Source organism: Notolabrus celidotus, chromosome 8, assembly GCF_009762535.1.
Source record: "Notolabrus celidotus isolate fNotCel1 chromosome 8, fNotCel1.pri, whole genome shotgun sequence".
NCBI lineage: Eukaryota > Metazoa > Chordata > Actinopteri > Labriformes > Labridae > Notolabrus > Notolabrus celidotus.
The window spans coordinates 9,788,667-9,804,838 of record NC_048279.1 but is presented as its reverse complement, the minus strand read 5'-3'; the positions used below and the strand labels follow the sequence as shown (position 1 = coordinate 9,804,838).

The 16,172-nt window shown below is 39.9% G+C and overlaps 1 protein-coding gene across 2 annotated transcripts in view; it reads right to left on the bottom strand.

Moving 5' to 3' along the window:
* gabra4 (gamma-aminobutyric acid type A receptor subunit alpha4) overlaps positions 1-16,172 on the bottom strand; it is a 33,601-nt gene that overhangs the window by 9,116 nt on the left and 8,313 nt on the right. For both annotated transcript variants that reach the window (XM_034690163.1, XM_034690164.1), the window contains exons 6-7: positions 5,256-5,399; positions 2,920-3,072 (exon numbers count right to left, since the gene is read on the bottom strand). In XM_034690163.1, the coding sequence (XP_034546054.1) occupies positions 2,920-3,072; positions 5,256-5,399 (297 nt within the window). The remainder of the gene's footprint in view (positions 1-2,919; positions 3,073-5,255; positions 5,400-16,172) is intronic.

Sequence of the window (16,172 nt, the reverse complement as noted above, 5' to 3'; positions counted from 1 at the left end):
GCAACCTGTGACATGTTCAGATGATTTCAGCAACACACTTAAAACAAGCAGAACACATGAAATGAAGTCATAATTAAATACAGTCTGTGAGGACTAAGTGGTTTTCTCAAAAGTGAGAGGTAGGTTATATTTGATAAAAAAAGGAGCTTCTCTGCATTATCAGCAGTGAGCCTGTTTCGGTTTTCCTCTACAATATGTGAAACTGCACTCAACAGTCTTTTACTTCACACTACTGCAAAGTGCTGAGAGGTATCTCTGTGACATTTGGGCCGGAGTAGGAAACAGCAATTTGTTCACCCTCCAGTTCTGTAGTGGCTGTAGCACCCACTGGTGCACTGCTCATTGATGTTGTTGCTTGCTCATCTGCTAAATCTTCAAACACACTGTCAGAACAGATGCTGGCCTCTGCCTTGAGGAGCTTTCTGGCAAGTGGTTCCCCCAGATCCTCCTGCTTGATGGCCTCTCCTCTAGTCAGCTTCTGCTGCTCCAGTATCAACATCTCTTTAGCTTCTGAAGCAGTGTTCACATTTGAAAAAAGTGGACTGTGTATTTAAAATGGAGACGAAACTAGTTTAGAAGGTAACAGACAAACCTGAAGATATCAGACACACACAGACAGGAACACAGAGGGGCACACACACTGACAGACATACACTTTACCTTGGATTGAGTACAGAACAAAACAGTAGAGTGGCTTTTTCGCAGCATCAGTGAAGCGTCTCTTTACGGCGCAGCTAAAGCTGTTTCCATTGTTTTAATGCTCTGGTCTTTATCAATTTCAAAAGTCTCTGAAGCACAGTCATAGCAGGAATCACAACTGATGCCAAAGCTTCAGAGGAGCACCCTTTACAGGTTAACTCCTCAAATGGAGCCAGAACAAATAAAGTATTTTCCAGAAGCGTCCACGGATGAGCTAGGAGATTGTCAGGGAGCTCACACTGTGACCAATATATTCCAAGAGCTCTCTTCTGCCTGATGAGAGACTGTAGCATGTAGTATGTGCTTTTCCAGGTCTGTTCGACTTGCTGTAGTCTTCCTATAGGCTGGTTCAGCTGCACCCAAAAGTCTTCCACAGGGGAGTACGCTAAAGCGTAATGTTTCAAATGTCCAACTATTTCACAACTGATGGCCGCCGCGTCAGCGACCCTTCTTTGGGCCAGAAGTCCCTCACTGACAACCCGATGGGGAGTGGGAGCAAAATAACTGAGTCTGACATTGCACTCCGCCTCTGGGAGTTTCTTCATCCTCCTCATAAGCTTCCCTGCTGTAGCTTTTCTGTTGTGACTGCTCATCCACCTCAATGAGTTCTACCTCCTCCATGTCATCAGTGATCCTCACATCATCCCTGGGAGGGAGCAGTCTTTCCAGCTGGAACATGAGATGTTCTGGGAGCCAATGTTTCTCTGGGAATTCCACCTGGAACTTGATGATCAGCTGTCCCTTTTCATAAGGCTCCAGCACACCCAATAGACGACGAAATCCCACATTATGCATAACCAACAGTGGCTGCTCATCAAGAGCAACGTGCTGGGTAAAAGTCTTTGTTAATTGGACCGCCTGTTGATTGTCTCAGGATGTTTTCACTCTCTTCTCCAGTGTTTGTAGCAAAGTTAGCTGTAGCTGTTTCTCGCTGCTAGCTTCAGCAAACTCCTAGACAATTTAGTGGTACAAAGTTTGCAATTTGTTCTTCTTTTGAGATCCTGGTTTATGCTGAAGTATCTCCAAACAGCAGACATTGCTAGTCTTCTGACCACTCAAAGCGCTTTTATACTTCACATTCACTCACTAATGGTCAAGACTGCTATAGTAAGGGACCATCAGTATTAGCTAATCTCATTCATACACATTCACACCATGAACAACAGCGAGAGTCATTTGGGGTTCAGTGACTGGCCCAGGGACACTTCGACATGTGACTGCAGGACCTGATATTGAACCGGCAACCTTCTGAATGAGAGACAACCCAACCTACCCGCTGTGCCACAGCGTCCCTGACAAACTAATGACAAGCTAAGTTTGAGCCATAAAGTGAAATTCGGTGCAGTTGTATTCGACAAACTTTTACGAGTACAAGTACCTAAGCTTGGTATCGGCCTGATATCTGACACTGGTATCGGTTCATCCCTGGTAATTCGTCCCTGATGGAGGGTTGTGCCATGTATCATTAATCCTGTTCAACATTATTTTTCTTTTTATTATCAATACTAATCACAATTTTTTTGCATGATTATTATATTTATTTATATTAATAAAAAAAAAATCCCTCCCACCAAATCCGAACAGTATCATGTATGTTTATCACAATAAGGGTGGTTCAACATGACATGTTTAAAGTAACAGATATATGGAGGTGAAAGGACATTGATGAAACCACTTCAGAACAGCAGCATATTAAAATATGACTCTGAACAGAGAGGATTTATGATTCTCTACTGTCTGCACACTGTTCGTCAAAACAAACTAAACCTGTTCATGTTAATGTCATTTAGGCATATGAATAACTTTATTTTAAATTAAACACTTTTTGACCAAAATAGGCACTGAAATTATTATTTTTAAATGTTATCAGCTTTTCATTTTTAATATTTACACATTAAATGTACAATTAGGATAAAGGTGAAAATGCTTTTCTCTGAATAAATGTAAACCAAGAAAACAAAACTCAATTAAAATTTGTTACTCCAAATAATCAATGCATAATAAAAACCATCTACATTATATGAGGCAATCATAGGATAAATAACAGAAGCTCTTTGTGTTTCCTATAATCGACTGACTTATCTGTAACTTAAGGTTCTCCTGTGGACTAGAGATGGACACTGGAGCTGTATTTGTTCTATTGGCATGCAATCATGAAATAAAATAAAAAGGAGATCAGAGACACGGTGCAGGATGAGAGTAGTGTGGGGATCTACATACCAAAGACTGTGCGTGCCGGGACTGATTCTTTATTTATCCAGAAGGACACTTGGGAAAGGATTACTGTCATTATGCAGGGGATATACGTCTGAATCATGAAGTAGCCCATTTTACGTTTCAAGTGGAAGAAGACCGTCATCACCACATATTCACCTAAAGGATCAACAGAAAAGAATTACTTTGAGTAAAAGAGAAGAAAGATTTTCTTATAGAATATTTCACCCTGACATAATGCTGGTTCAGAAACAGTCACATTTGATTTGATTTGTACTCTATATTTTGATAACCCTGTATGTTTCCACCCAAATACACATATGCTATGAGACACAGTGTATTTATCTGGAACATGTCCCTCTGAAATGCCTCAACTCATAATGCTAACAGTCTTAAAGAGGCTAGGTTTTAAGCTCCAAATCCTTCAAATATCCCCACCCATAAATATTCGCACAGTGCTTGCTCTGTGTTTATACAGAAAAAAACAGGCATTGAAACTATATCAGATTAAATTCACCACACAAACAGACAGCTGTAAATCTGTAAAAGAAGCAGTTTATCAGTCAGCTTGGCCGTTGTTTACTTCCGGTTTCCGAAACCAGAAAACCAGTGACGTCTGGCTCAGCAAACTGCAGACCAGACCCAACATACTAAATTGAAACGCAGTGGCAGTACCTACTGCTTACTACATTCATAGGTAGTACGTAGAGGGCCGTTCCAAAAGTTATCACACTCCTGTTTTAGAGGTACAATTTCAGAGTTTAGAGCTGCTGCTAATAATATGACACAATTTCTATAAATAGATTTTACAGTTTCCTGTTAAAATGCCATTGAATAAAAGCAAACATGAAGCTTACAGAGCATTTTAAAACAGACCTAATGGTCACTACTTAGGGAAACGGAGTGCTGCAGGGCAGCTTTTGTAACATGGCAGCAGTAAACGCTGGGGAGAAGCGCTCTGAAATTGAGGTCGTGGGAGCTACCAGTGCAAAAACGGCGTTAGTGGACACGGCACCTAAATGTTTTTTATCAGACAGGGAGGAGGAGGGGAGGGGGGTTCAATCTACGCTGTTGTCTGTCACATATTACTCTAATACAGTACTATTTTACCTCCCAGTCATGTGTGTACTCAAACCAAAGCGTGCGTGTTGAAACCAAATGTGTGTTTTAGTACCAGACTGTATTGAAAGAAGTACATCACCCACACCTACCTGGCAGTTCTTTCACATAGTTGGCCTAGTTAGCAATGCAGAATTTGTTTTATTTAGACTTGCCGTGCCCTCCCTGTCATAACTCTGACCCCCCCTGGGGGGAGCACCCTGCAGTTTGGGAACCGCTGATCTAAACAATTAGCCTGTCTTTTAGACCCATTTCCACCTAATGCAGAGCTGTACATTCACTTTTTTTGGCCTTATCACTAGTGCTTCAAAGGTTGATGGTCTTGCAGCAGAAAGAAAAGGCTTGTAGCACAGAATATAAAATATCTGTTACATCTACAGAATCAACCACATGTAGAGCAGTTTATCATTTAGACAGATTGTGACTGGCAAAGTACATTATAATGTTGAAGGGAATATCAACTCTCATCATTTCTGGAGCCTCCCTGCACCAGCAACAGAACAATGGTTTCTCATTTGCACTGAACACTAGCCGAGGGAAAATTGTTTCCTCTACAGTATTTGTACATTTTCTCTTTTTCTTTGATCCTACTTTCTTTCACTATTGTTTCTTTAGCATCAGTTTGTGTATTTACACCAAGTCCTCCTCATGGGACGTTTGAGCCCGTTTTTGTTCAGTGTTCTGCTACAAACAGGTAAACTGTCCCAAAGTGGGCTTCTCCGTTTCTCTCTCCTCCCTATGAACACCTCTATAAAAAGCTTAACAGACTTTGGTAGCATGTGAGCTAACCACAGCTGTTGCTAGCGGGCTAACATTAATCCATGATCACCTGACTGTCTCACTGGTGACCGGAAACAAATAACTTTATGGGACTTAAACTCTGGAAACTCACAACTGTAAAATCTACACTAAGGGTAGCCCCACACTACATGATTATAAACCAGAGTTAGGGTCAGATTTGCCACACAGGAACTGGGGGGCGAGACCTGGGCTTGTTGTAATTTATTATCTGTCCAAATAATCCTGAAGTGCAGTGTCAATACAAGTGTTTATACTGCACGAAGTGTTAGACTAAAACACAGTTGAGAGGGATGGTAGGGCTTGATGGGATATGATTTTAAGGGGCGATACCATCCTTGGAGGTGCTGATACCTGCAGCCATTTGGCTTTGAATCATTCAGTATAATGCAGCTGATAAGTCAAAATTGATAAGAAAGTGTCACCTGTGATGGATTTAATGGTTTCACTGGAGACAGTCTGACCGGTGAGGTCATACTGAACAAGGCTGGAGGACTCAGGAGGGATCTCCACTGAATGTTTGGGCCCTTTGGTCCAAGTATAGATCATCTCTGTCATGGGATAGGCATCTGTGGGCAGAAAGCAAAGGCAGCTCTATGTGAGTCACTTACTGCAAGATAAAAAGAAAAAATAATGCTGGGTACATTTTTGTGTATACAGAAGGTAGAGTGATTTTAGCTGGGGCGATGAGAGGGATCCATGAGTTTGGCATTTGACTGCCATTGTGTTTGTTTTTCTGGAGCTAGGAGTTACCTTTTTCAGACGTGAGGTGGAATTGGAGGAAGTGTGAGGTTTTCAGAAGCCAAGCAATCAAAGCCAAACAAAAACTACAACATAGAGCATATATTGGGCGCCTTAAGTGTTCACTGACAGTAAAGCCGAGAGATTTAGTGAGCTGATGTAACAAACTCTACACACATTACTGTGTCCGCTGGGTAATCTCAGACGTTTCCTGCTACACATAATTTAAAACTGAGATGTAAAAATGTCAAAAGTTGAAAATATATCAGTGACGTACATTATAGATTAGGTTAGCTGATCAATGCACCGCAGGCAGAGGAGCGTGTCTGTTGAACGTCTGAAAATTGTTCAAAAACAAATTAGCTTTCTGGTGGCACCTAGACCAAGCTGAATTACAGAATCAGCCCCGTCTGCAGTAATCTGTAGCCTAGCTTGTATGTTGTTTCTCCCAGCAGCTCCTCATTATAGGGGCCGAGCTTACCGGCGTCCGTTTTGGCTAATACGAAGACTAATGACATGTAACTCATAGAACCTCACTAAAATAAGCTGAAATATCCTGCTAAAGCTGCTGTTGGTAGTCACAGAGTAAGCATCTGTTCAGAGAGAGGGACTTCGAATTTCAACACTATCCCTCCCATCCAGATTTCCTCTTAGCCCCCCCAACACAGATCGCCATGTGCAGTCATGATAGTGCCGGACTCATAACCAATCAGAGGACGTAGTCGGGGCCGCCCCTTAACCAATCAGGACAGAGGATTGGAGATTAGCTATGATTGGTCCGTCATAACAGGAACGAGGGGAATAATAACATTGCTTGATACAAAGGCATTGGAAAACGCAGAGATTTCGCAAAAGTCTCAAATTACTCCACTTACCGATGAGTACTGATGGGCATTATGACTTTTTCTCCAGACCCAGCAGAAGAAAAGTAACGTCTTTTACATCATTTCTACCAACAGCAGCTTTAAGATGCAAAAGTTTGGAACACCTCAATGCACAAAGACACTCTCATGTTTTCAATACTGTAACATTTATTGAGGAAAAAAACAATAACAGAAACAGAGTAATAGAATGCATTTGATTTCATTAGGCATCAAAGCTATGCAAGGATCAATATTTTCACGTGTCCAGATACAGTTCTCTAATGTTATAAAACTATGTCTTTACTACACCAAACACTCAGTCAGTTAAAGTAACTACACTTTTTTTTTTTTTTTTTTAATTTCCTTGAGGAGAAGAAGTATGCAAAAATAAAAGTCCAGTGCATCCATCCCTAAACCCTCAGGGATGGATGTAATTAAGACAAGGGGGTGATGGAGGGTCTCTGTCCCATGTTGCAGCAGTGGGCTTGCTACTCACGTCTTTTCCTGTCCCTTCACACTTGAATTCCTAAATTAAATGAAATAAAGTTAATCATGGTCATGAACAACACACACAAATACAGGCACGCACGCATGCACACTCACACACAAAATCAGTATACAAGTATTTCTTAAACTGCATAACGTATTATTTAAAATTTGAAAACATGTAAATACTTGCATGGGTGTCACTTTGTGCTGCCGGTCTATTTTACCCAGAATTGTTCTTTTCAATAAGGAGACAGAGAAAAGGGAACATGCTACCATAGATATTAAAGCTTATAAATATTGAACAAGCTTACACAGTAGATCAGACACAAAATCTACAAGACTTAACGTTTGGCAGTTCCCAATTGAAGGTTAAAAAAAAAGTGTCAGTTAATACTAAAACACTACAACAAAGCTCAGAGGTATTGCCCAATCTACTGGTTGTCTAATGATCATGTGAAGAATGTAGGAAAAGAGGTGTTTTAAATGTTACTTTATACTGCATTGTCAGGTGGTTATTTTAAATGGGCTATTTTACCTTACCTCCAAGCCAGTTTGGTTGCTGAATTACTGGAGACATTGCAGTTGGGATGTCTGCATGGTGAAGAAGGCCAGCTCAGTCCTGGACCCTGTGGAGGTGGTTCCTTTTTTAGATATATATTCTGATAGATTAGATATATATTGACATAGAGTGGTCTAGACCTCCTGTGTTTGTGAAAGCGTCTTGAGATAACGTTTGTTGCGATTTGGCGCTATACAAATAAAGATTGATGATTGATTGATTGATCCAATTGAAGCTGTAAACTGCTTTAACTGTAGCTCCCTCTAGCTATCTTGCCAAAGATCCTACATTACTAACATAATGTTACTTGACCCATTATAAGGTACTTTTCAATTTAAATGACAATACCTAATTTATTTTTATATTCTGCATCGCTAGCTTCTTAATCAAGTTTAAACCAAATGCTTACATTTACCGGTTGAATCCTTGGACGGTTGAAATTCTGCCATCTCGTTTGAATTAGTGGGCAATGAATCTTGGGATATGTTGGGCCACAAAGTAGCACTCAATGAATGCATCATTCGCGGGCTTGGAAAAGTAGGATGGATTTGACAGGTGCATTTGGAGGAGAATTCAAAATAGGAAAGCCTTTGACACGCTTCTGTGGTGCAATTGTTCAAATGTGGCTTTCAAAAGCTGCTGTACCTGATTTGGGGCACGGGTCACAAGTATGTCAAGCCCTACGGACAAGTTTGTTGGCGAAAAATCCATTGCCATGGCATCAGCATTCAGCATAGACTTATGTGCGCTTCTGGGATTGTGGGGGGATGTACCAGAAGAATGTTCAGGGGAATTTGGCCACTCAGATAAAATTTGACAATGGTCATGTCAGAGCAGTTACTTCCTGTTGTAATGTTCAAAGCTGGATATGTCCAGGCTAGGACCCCTCATCAATACAAGAGACGTCGGGCCATTATGTTGATGTATGGCTGAGCTGGAACAGTTTGAAAATGTATGGCAAAATCAAGATTTGACTTAACGTAATGACCATGCTCTCTGACGAAAAAAATATATATATTTTATTATTACCCCTATTTGACAACCACAAATTATACTATTTTTCACCAGGCCTGATGTGCATGCAAAAATCCTTGAAGGTCCAAGTATGTTAAGGCCCCCAAATAAGCAAGAGAGGAATAATAATAATCCTTAGGATTACAATAGGGCCTTTGAACCACCACGTAAATATTCCAGTTTGTTGGTATGAACACTGAGCAGAAGTGTGAGGAAATTTTCATGGTCTCTAGGGTCAGAGTGTGTCCTCAAGGTTCTGTAGCGGTGTCTCTGATCATATCCTTGACACCAAAGTGTTGAGACTAGTAGCTTTAATTTACAGCCCCAATAAAACAAAAGGTAAACGCTTCTTCTGAATGTTTATTTTCCTTTTATCCATCAGTCTGTGAGAAAAAAACGCTATTGGGTGAATTTGTTGTCTCATCAGATGTGTGGTGCATTTGATCTCAGACAGATGAGTTCTAAGACAGGAGAAGCTTGAGAGAGTAATTCAGAGTGAAACCAAAGTCTCGAATATCTCCTTTGGCTACATCTTAAATCAGGTTCATATATTCTCTAACATCAGTTAAACAGAGTGTTTTGTTCTGAGTATTCTTGCTCGTCTTTGGAAGCACAACAAAATGCCAGTTTCCTTTTCTATAGAACTCCACATGAGCAGGATACCAACTGTGCAAGCGAAATGAAATGACTCTGGTGTCATGGAGTGGAACACGATGCCTGTGCACACAAGTCCAGATGGAGAAACAGACAAGGAGAAAGAGAGAGGGGTGGAGAAAGAGAGATTAAGATATGCAGAAACTTAGCACACACACACACGCGCACACACACACACACACACACACACACACACACACACACACACACACACACACACACACACACACACACACAGCTATGAAAAATAGCTGCATAGGTCTGTGCCATCCTGAGGGTGAGGAAGGGATTCTGACCTGTCCTTTACTTCAGGCATCAGATCCATGGTTGCTTTTTCCTGACTGGAGGCAAGCTTCAGCAAAACAGGGTTGTTTAAGGAAGAGGATGAGTAAAGGGAGAAGGACAATAACTGAATAATGTGAATTTATACTCCACAATGTCACCATTGTTAAATGTTATAGAAAGCATGTTTATAGAAGGCGTTTTATTTTCTTCCCATGCAGATGCAACCTTCAAATCGCTGCTTTTCTCTGATAAGACAAAGCTACACTGGAGACACTCTTTCATTCTGATAACTTATTTCTGCTGAAGTCTAAATATATACACTGACTAGGCCTCATTGTTCATAATGAAGTATGAAATGCTTCATTATTCAGTATAATGATTCAGTCACTCTGTGCCAAACAAAGTGCTCAGCTTTTCAGCACCAAGCAGTGACAAGTCATCTCACAACGCTTTGGAAATAAAACATTTGACTTTTTAGAAAATGCAGAAAAAATATATTTTAAGCCTTGAGTTGGGCATTTTGGTCATATGAACATTTTATTTTCACCAAAAGCAAACATAATTGAATGATTGAAGGATATATCAGCATACATTGATATGCCTCTGTTCTTGTTGACAGTTTGTTAATCATAGGTAGCTACCACCTTGCTTTGTCGTCCATATTTCACATCACAAATAACGTTTTTAAGTGTATTGTTGAATCCTTCAAACTAGTGACCGAGACCATAACTTGTAATTAAATGATAAATTAAGTAAAAATAGTCAGATGAATTATATGGAAAGTTTATATCTGTTCAGATTCAACCAGATTTTTTTTACAAGTGCAAACAGCCTCTTGCAGTCCGCATCAATCAACACGTAGTTACAGGAGGTGCCCGTCAGCTAAGTGCGTAGGCCTCTGCCTAATTTGACGCAAAGTATAAACCAGGTTTTAGACAGCTGCTTTAATACAACCCCATTTCCAACAAAGTTGAGACTCTGTCTAAAATAATGAGAAAACAGGATTTGATGGTTTGCAAATCACTTAAACCCTATACCTCATTAAAATTAATGTAAAGGTGACATATCAGATGTTGAAACTGAATCATTTTATTGTTTTATGAAAAACATATACTCCGTGTAAACTTGTTGCCAGCAACATGTTCCAAAAAAGTTGGGACAGGACTATGTTCACCATTGTGTAGCATCCCCTCTTCTTTTAACAAGTTTTTTGAGTTTTTAAAGTGAAATAATTCCTCATTCTGTCTTACCTTATACACTTGTTATATTTACGTAGCCTATCTGATACTTACTCAAGAAAAAAGCATCTTATTAGTAAAAATTCACCAATCACAGGCTATCAAGCGTTATTTTGGAAGTTATAGCAACCTAGTGTATTCCAGCTAACAAAATGAATAAACAAAATGATGTAAAGCAAGGGACTTTATCAATGTTCACAATGCTAACACTAAACTTAGCTTTTTGCTGCATTTTGATAGGCCAGTGCTTTAATTATTTATCTGGCTGCTGTGAGCCTTGACGTGAGCTCATAATTAGCACCGTCTTTCATGAGTGTGTCATTTTTTGATGTACTTAAAATTGAATTTGATGGAGAAAGAGAGAAAGCTTTCAACAGATAAAGTGAGGAGGAACTTGTGTCCCATACCAATAACATGGTAAGCACCAATGAGAAGACTGAACTGTGACAAGAGCAGAAAGCAACATACTGCACAGGTTTTACATGTGGCATAATGTCTGCTTGTTCGCTCTGTGCTTTCCATGAGATCACCAGATTGTTCCTCTGGTACTCTCCTGGCTCCCCTGTCTCTGGTATTATGCCCATCCGAAGGGGACATTTTCAGTCTCTCCCACTGCTTGGCCAGATTCTTAAACTCAGCCTGCAAGTTCTCCGCTATGGCATTGTCATCAAACTTCATCAGATATTTGCTGAGCTCCATCCTGGCAGCGTTTTAAGGGCCCTTTGTTCTTCTATCAAGGAAGTTCTTTGGGTCCATGCATGCAAAATCTGTGCTTCGTACTGCATTCATTGCATAACAGCATTGAAAAGTTAATGTCGATGCCCATCCCTTCCAGGGTCTTTTGAGAAGCTCTACAAAATACAGTCCTGATGCTGAATCATGGACACTGCAAGACTACTGCACACTGGTCCTTATTTGTTAACACTGTGTGGTGTCCATTTGCAATGAAACATCACCACCTTCTGAACTTCAACTGCAATCTTTTATTGAGTTATGATCCTGATGACATTGATCACCTTGTTGACAGTTGTTTTGGACAACAAAGTAACAAGGGACCATCTTCCTGTACCTTTCCTATCAATGCTCCTGGAGGCATACATCACAGTGACTGAGCAACAGTACTACATCCAGGAAATTGCCATGGTTGAAGGTCCTCAAGGTTATATACAGCTTCACATACATCTCCCCCGTAACTAAACCCATGTTTTCCAATTGCTTTAAGAATAGTGCCATCTTTTGAGTGCAAAAACTCGGGAGTGGGTTTTGGAGGAGTTTGATGCAGAAGTTAGTTGAATGCGACAGCAACAGCCACCTAACTGTACTGCATCCATGGCCAGCTCCATGGATAACTGGGTCCTTTGCAACTGTGCCAAAATCTGTCTTGTCAGAGTTTATCCATGAGGCCAGAAGGAGAGAGCTGTCAAAATGTGCACTTAGACTAGCAGAGAAACAAGTCCTTGACAAAAAAATTATTTTTTGAGCTCTTTGGTATGAAGGAGGCTGGAGAACCATATACCCTGAAAACCTGCTCAGGAGTTATTGAAATTTCCTCATGGAGTCATTGGATGGGTAACTTGTATTCCACTCCCAGGCCTGACTGAACACTATAAGCATCTCAAACAGGTGATGGACAAAATCCAGCTCTGGAGGCCATAGCAGTCATTCTAATTCAGCTTCACTGAGACATGCCACAGGCCCATATAGTTAGGGAGCATTGCAATGGATGCCATGATGCAACCTATGCTCAGTGCCTCAACTTGGAGTGGATAATCGTAGAAGAAGTCTGTCTTGGAAAAGCAAATGTTTACTGGACTAACTTTCTAATCAGTGCCCGTACTTCTCTTTTTGACAGCCTTCATATCAAAGAGAAGTTAGATACTCCAGTGCTTCATCATCATTCATTCCAAAGACTACGGAGATTAAAGAACTGTTTGATAAAACAGACAGTTTTGTTTTGGTAAACGCCACAGGGCGACAAGCCTACAATGTCTGCAGAAGCAAAGCCTTCTTGGAAATAATGGACAGGGAGATCTTCATGGATCATTAAATAGTTTGATGGTGCTACCCTCCAGGCTCATGAATCAGCATCCTGAAACAAATCCCTCTAATTAGCATAGAGCTACATCCATTAAAAACATGGAACTGTAATGGTTGAGAGCAGAAGCACATAGAAATAGCATTAAAAGAAATTGCTTGATATAAACTACTCTCATGTGAGGGTGTTGATAACCACAGCAGACTGTTTAATTCCAAAATTCAAAGTAGTTATGGTGACTTTCACAGTGAGTGTGTGCCAAATAAAAAATGAAATCAACTCTTTACCAAGGCCTCGGAGCAGATTGTTTTAAACTAATGAAGGTGAGAGACCAACTTCTCAGAAAATCCTTGTTATCTAGTATAAAGACAAAACTTTACATCTGTGTGAAATAAAATTACCCCGGCAATTGAAAACACAAAAGAGGATGTGAAAAAAATCTGGCACAATATTCATACATTAACCATCAGACAGAATAAACAAGAAAACATTGAACTAGAACTTAAATTTATAATCCTGGCTACGGAATTAAACATATCATTTAAAATATCTGTGCAAGAAATATCTCAGCTTTTTGCTCAGACATATTGTGTACGCTGCCCCATCAACCATGCTCAGCCTGTTTTTAACAAAAATGAAATATCTGAACCTGAAATAATAAAAATAATCTTTTAAAGCAAAAGATCAGATCATTTTTGGATTGGACAGCAACTTCCTAAAAGCTCACAAAGCACTTCTGGTACGCCCAATAACATTTTTGTTTAATTTATCTATTAGCTCAGAAGGTGGGAAGAATTAGTCCAATATTCACATCAGGAAATAAAATGGATATGGCCAACTAAAGGCCACTTAGAATCCAACCACTTATCTCTAATGCAATAGAAAAATGGGTACCCAAACAGCTAATTGACCATCTAAACAGGGGCACACCTCTCTGCATCCCATGCCATTTGGATTTCATGCCCACCATTCAACTGAAACTGCTCTTACTATTTCCCTAAATGAACAAAAGCCTTTCTTGAAAAGAAAGTTGTGTTGGTGCTGTGATTTCAGATCTGCAAAGAGCATTTGACACCTTTGACTGTCAAGGCTTACTAACTAAACGGACCAACTTTAATCTCTCAGCACAGGCCATGAGGTGAATAAAGTCATATCTATCAACAGAAAACACTGTTGTGGTCAACGGCATCAAATCTTTGTACCTTGAGTGTCCTTGGGGGGTCCCACAAGGCTCCATTCTTGGATTTTTTCTTTATATATTAATTATCTCCCTAATATTTCCCCAAATGTTAATTTCCAAATGTACAGGGATGGTGCAGTTATTTTTACCCTAGCTATAAATGTCATAGAAGCTGCCCAGATACTCACGTCAGCAATGACCTATATACAGGACTAACACCAAATCATGTCTCCTATTATACATCAGGAAAACAGTGTGTGTGATGTTCACATACAGAAGCATTAACTCTGAAACCTTTTGAATCTCTGTACAAATAAGCATTGAAAATATTACACAAGAAATGTCACCATCGTAACATCCTGCTGACGCACAAGCTGTTAAGCTTTGAAACTTCCAAAAATGTAAAACTGCCTGTGTGATGAATTTATAAAGTCCTACACTGGCTGGCACCACTAAACGTTTACATTAAACAGAGAGCCACCAGTGCCTCTTCCACTAGACTCATAAGAGCCACTGTTAGAGGTGACTGCAGGGTATCTCTTAGACGATCCACCTTTGGTTGAAATGTCTTGTTCAAAGGAAGCACATTATGGAACAGCCATCACGCTCAGTTAGGGAATGATCCAGCTTTCAAGGGTCATCTGAAGGCGTGGCTCAGGACAAGCCCGATTTTTGACCACGTCTAACCATGCTACCATCAACTTGCGTACATGCATACATGTCTGCAACTCCAGTGAAATATTTCAAACATAAACACACCTTTAATATGATGATATGATTATTTCCCGCCAGTCATTTTGGCTGATGATATCTATGTCTGCTGGACAACTGCACGTGAAACCAGACAAGAGCTGATAAATACGGGTTAATGCAAACCACAGTATGGGTATATTCATTTCAACATAAACACTTCACCATATATTTTTTTTTACTACACATGAAAAATGAAACTAATGAAATACTGTCCTATACCCTAAAGCTTCAAATGCCATAGATCTCCCTCTCTCTATCTCCTCTCTCTATGTCTTTCTCCCTGCCCGTGCTTTGGGTTAGAGCTGAGAGTGCGCTCTCTCCCCCTCACACAGCAGCTTTGTCTTTATAGTTTAATAGAAGTTGTACGCATTCAGAACAGACATTCAGCGCTCAAACTAAGCTGTGCTATTATAAACAGAGCAAGTCCAACAACCAGAATCCAATGTATCTCCAATCACGGCTCTTTAGATCATCCAGGGTTAAAATCGCTCTCCGTGCAGCTCAGTTAGGTTGTGAAGTCTCTGTCATCATTACTGAAGTTGTGACTCCTGTGACTGTCCGTCATGCAGAGCTTTTAGTGCTGTGACCAAGCCCATGCTAGAACTTGGATGACAGACATCCACATGGAAGTGCAATCAAATATTCCTATTCACAATTGATGGCCTGTTTAAAAGAATGATTTGATTACTTATTCAATATTTAGATTTTTCTTTGACAACCCTTGTACAGTTTTTAATTGGCATTTGTGTAATTAGCAAAAAAACTGTGTTCACAGACAATGGTTCTTAGAAGTATTTTGAGCTCATGCTGTGATTTCACTACAAAGTCATGTCTGTTTTTAATGCAGTGTCATCTGAGCGCCTACAGATCATGGTCATACAGTATCAGTAATCAGCCTTGTCCCTTTATCATCAGTTAAATACAGGGTTTCAATGATTTGCAAACAATCAAAATCTGTTTTTATTTCAGTGTCCCAACTTTTATGGATTGGGGTTACACAATCTATGATACAAATCTACCTTTCTTAAAGTAGTCTCAAAATAATTTGCCATTACAGGTAGAAACAAGTGTAACCACAACTGAGAAAATTGGTAACCACTTCCAGTGGTAACAAAGAAATCATTGTTTGTTTTTCTGCATAAAACAAAAATCAAAGGTGGTTACCATTTGTAAGTTTAAGAGATTCGGGGAGGTGTCATGTTTTCTTTCCTATCTATTATCAACAGGTGAGCCACTTCAAGAGCTGTTTCTCTTGACAAGGAAGTAAGAGTTTCTAGCTTTTTTGAGTTGAACTGTCACATAAATCCTGACAAAGAAATCAAATGCATCCTATTATTTAAAGGAGAACAGTCAAACCTACTGAGATGTTTAACCCAGTGGTTCACATGCTTCACCATAGTTTGCGATCACTGTAAATCAATGAATCAACTGACATTTGTTTATATAGCAACAATTCACAACAAAATGTTATCTCAAGACTCTTCACAAAAACAACAGTCTTAGTCTAATCTTAATCCAACTAACAGAGCAC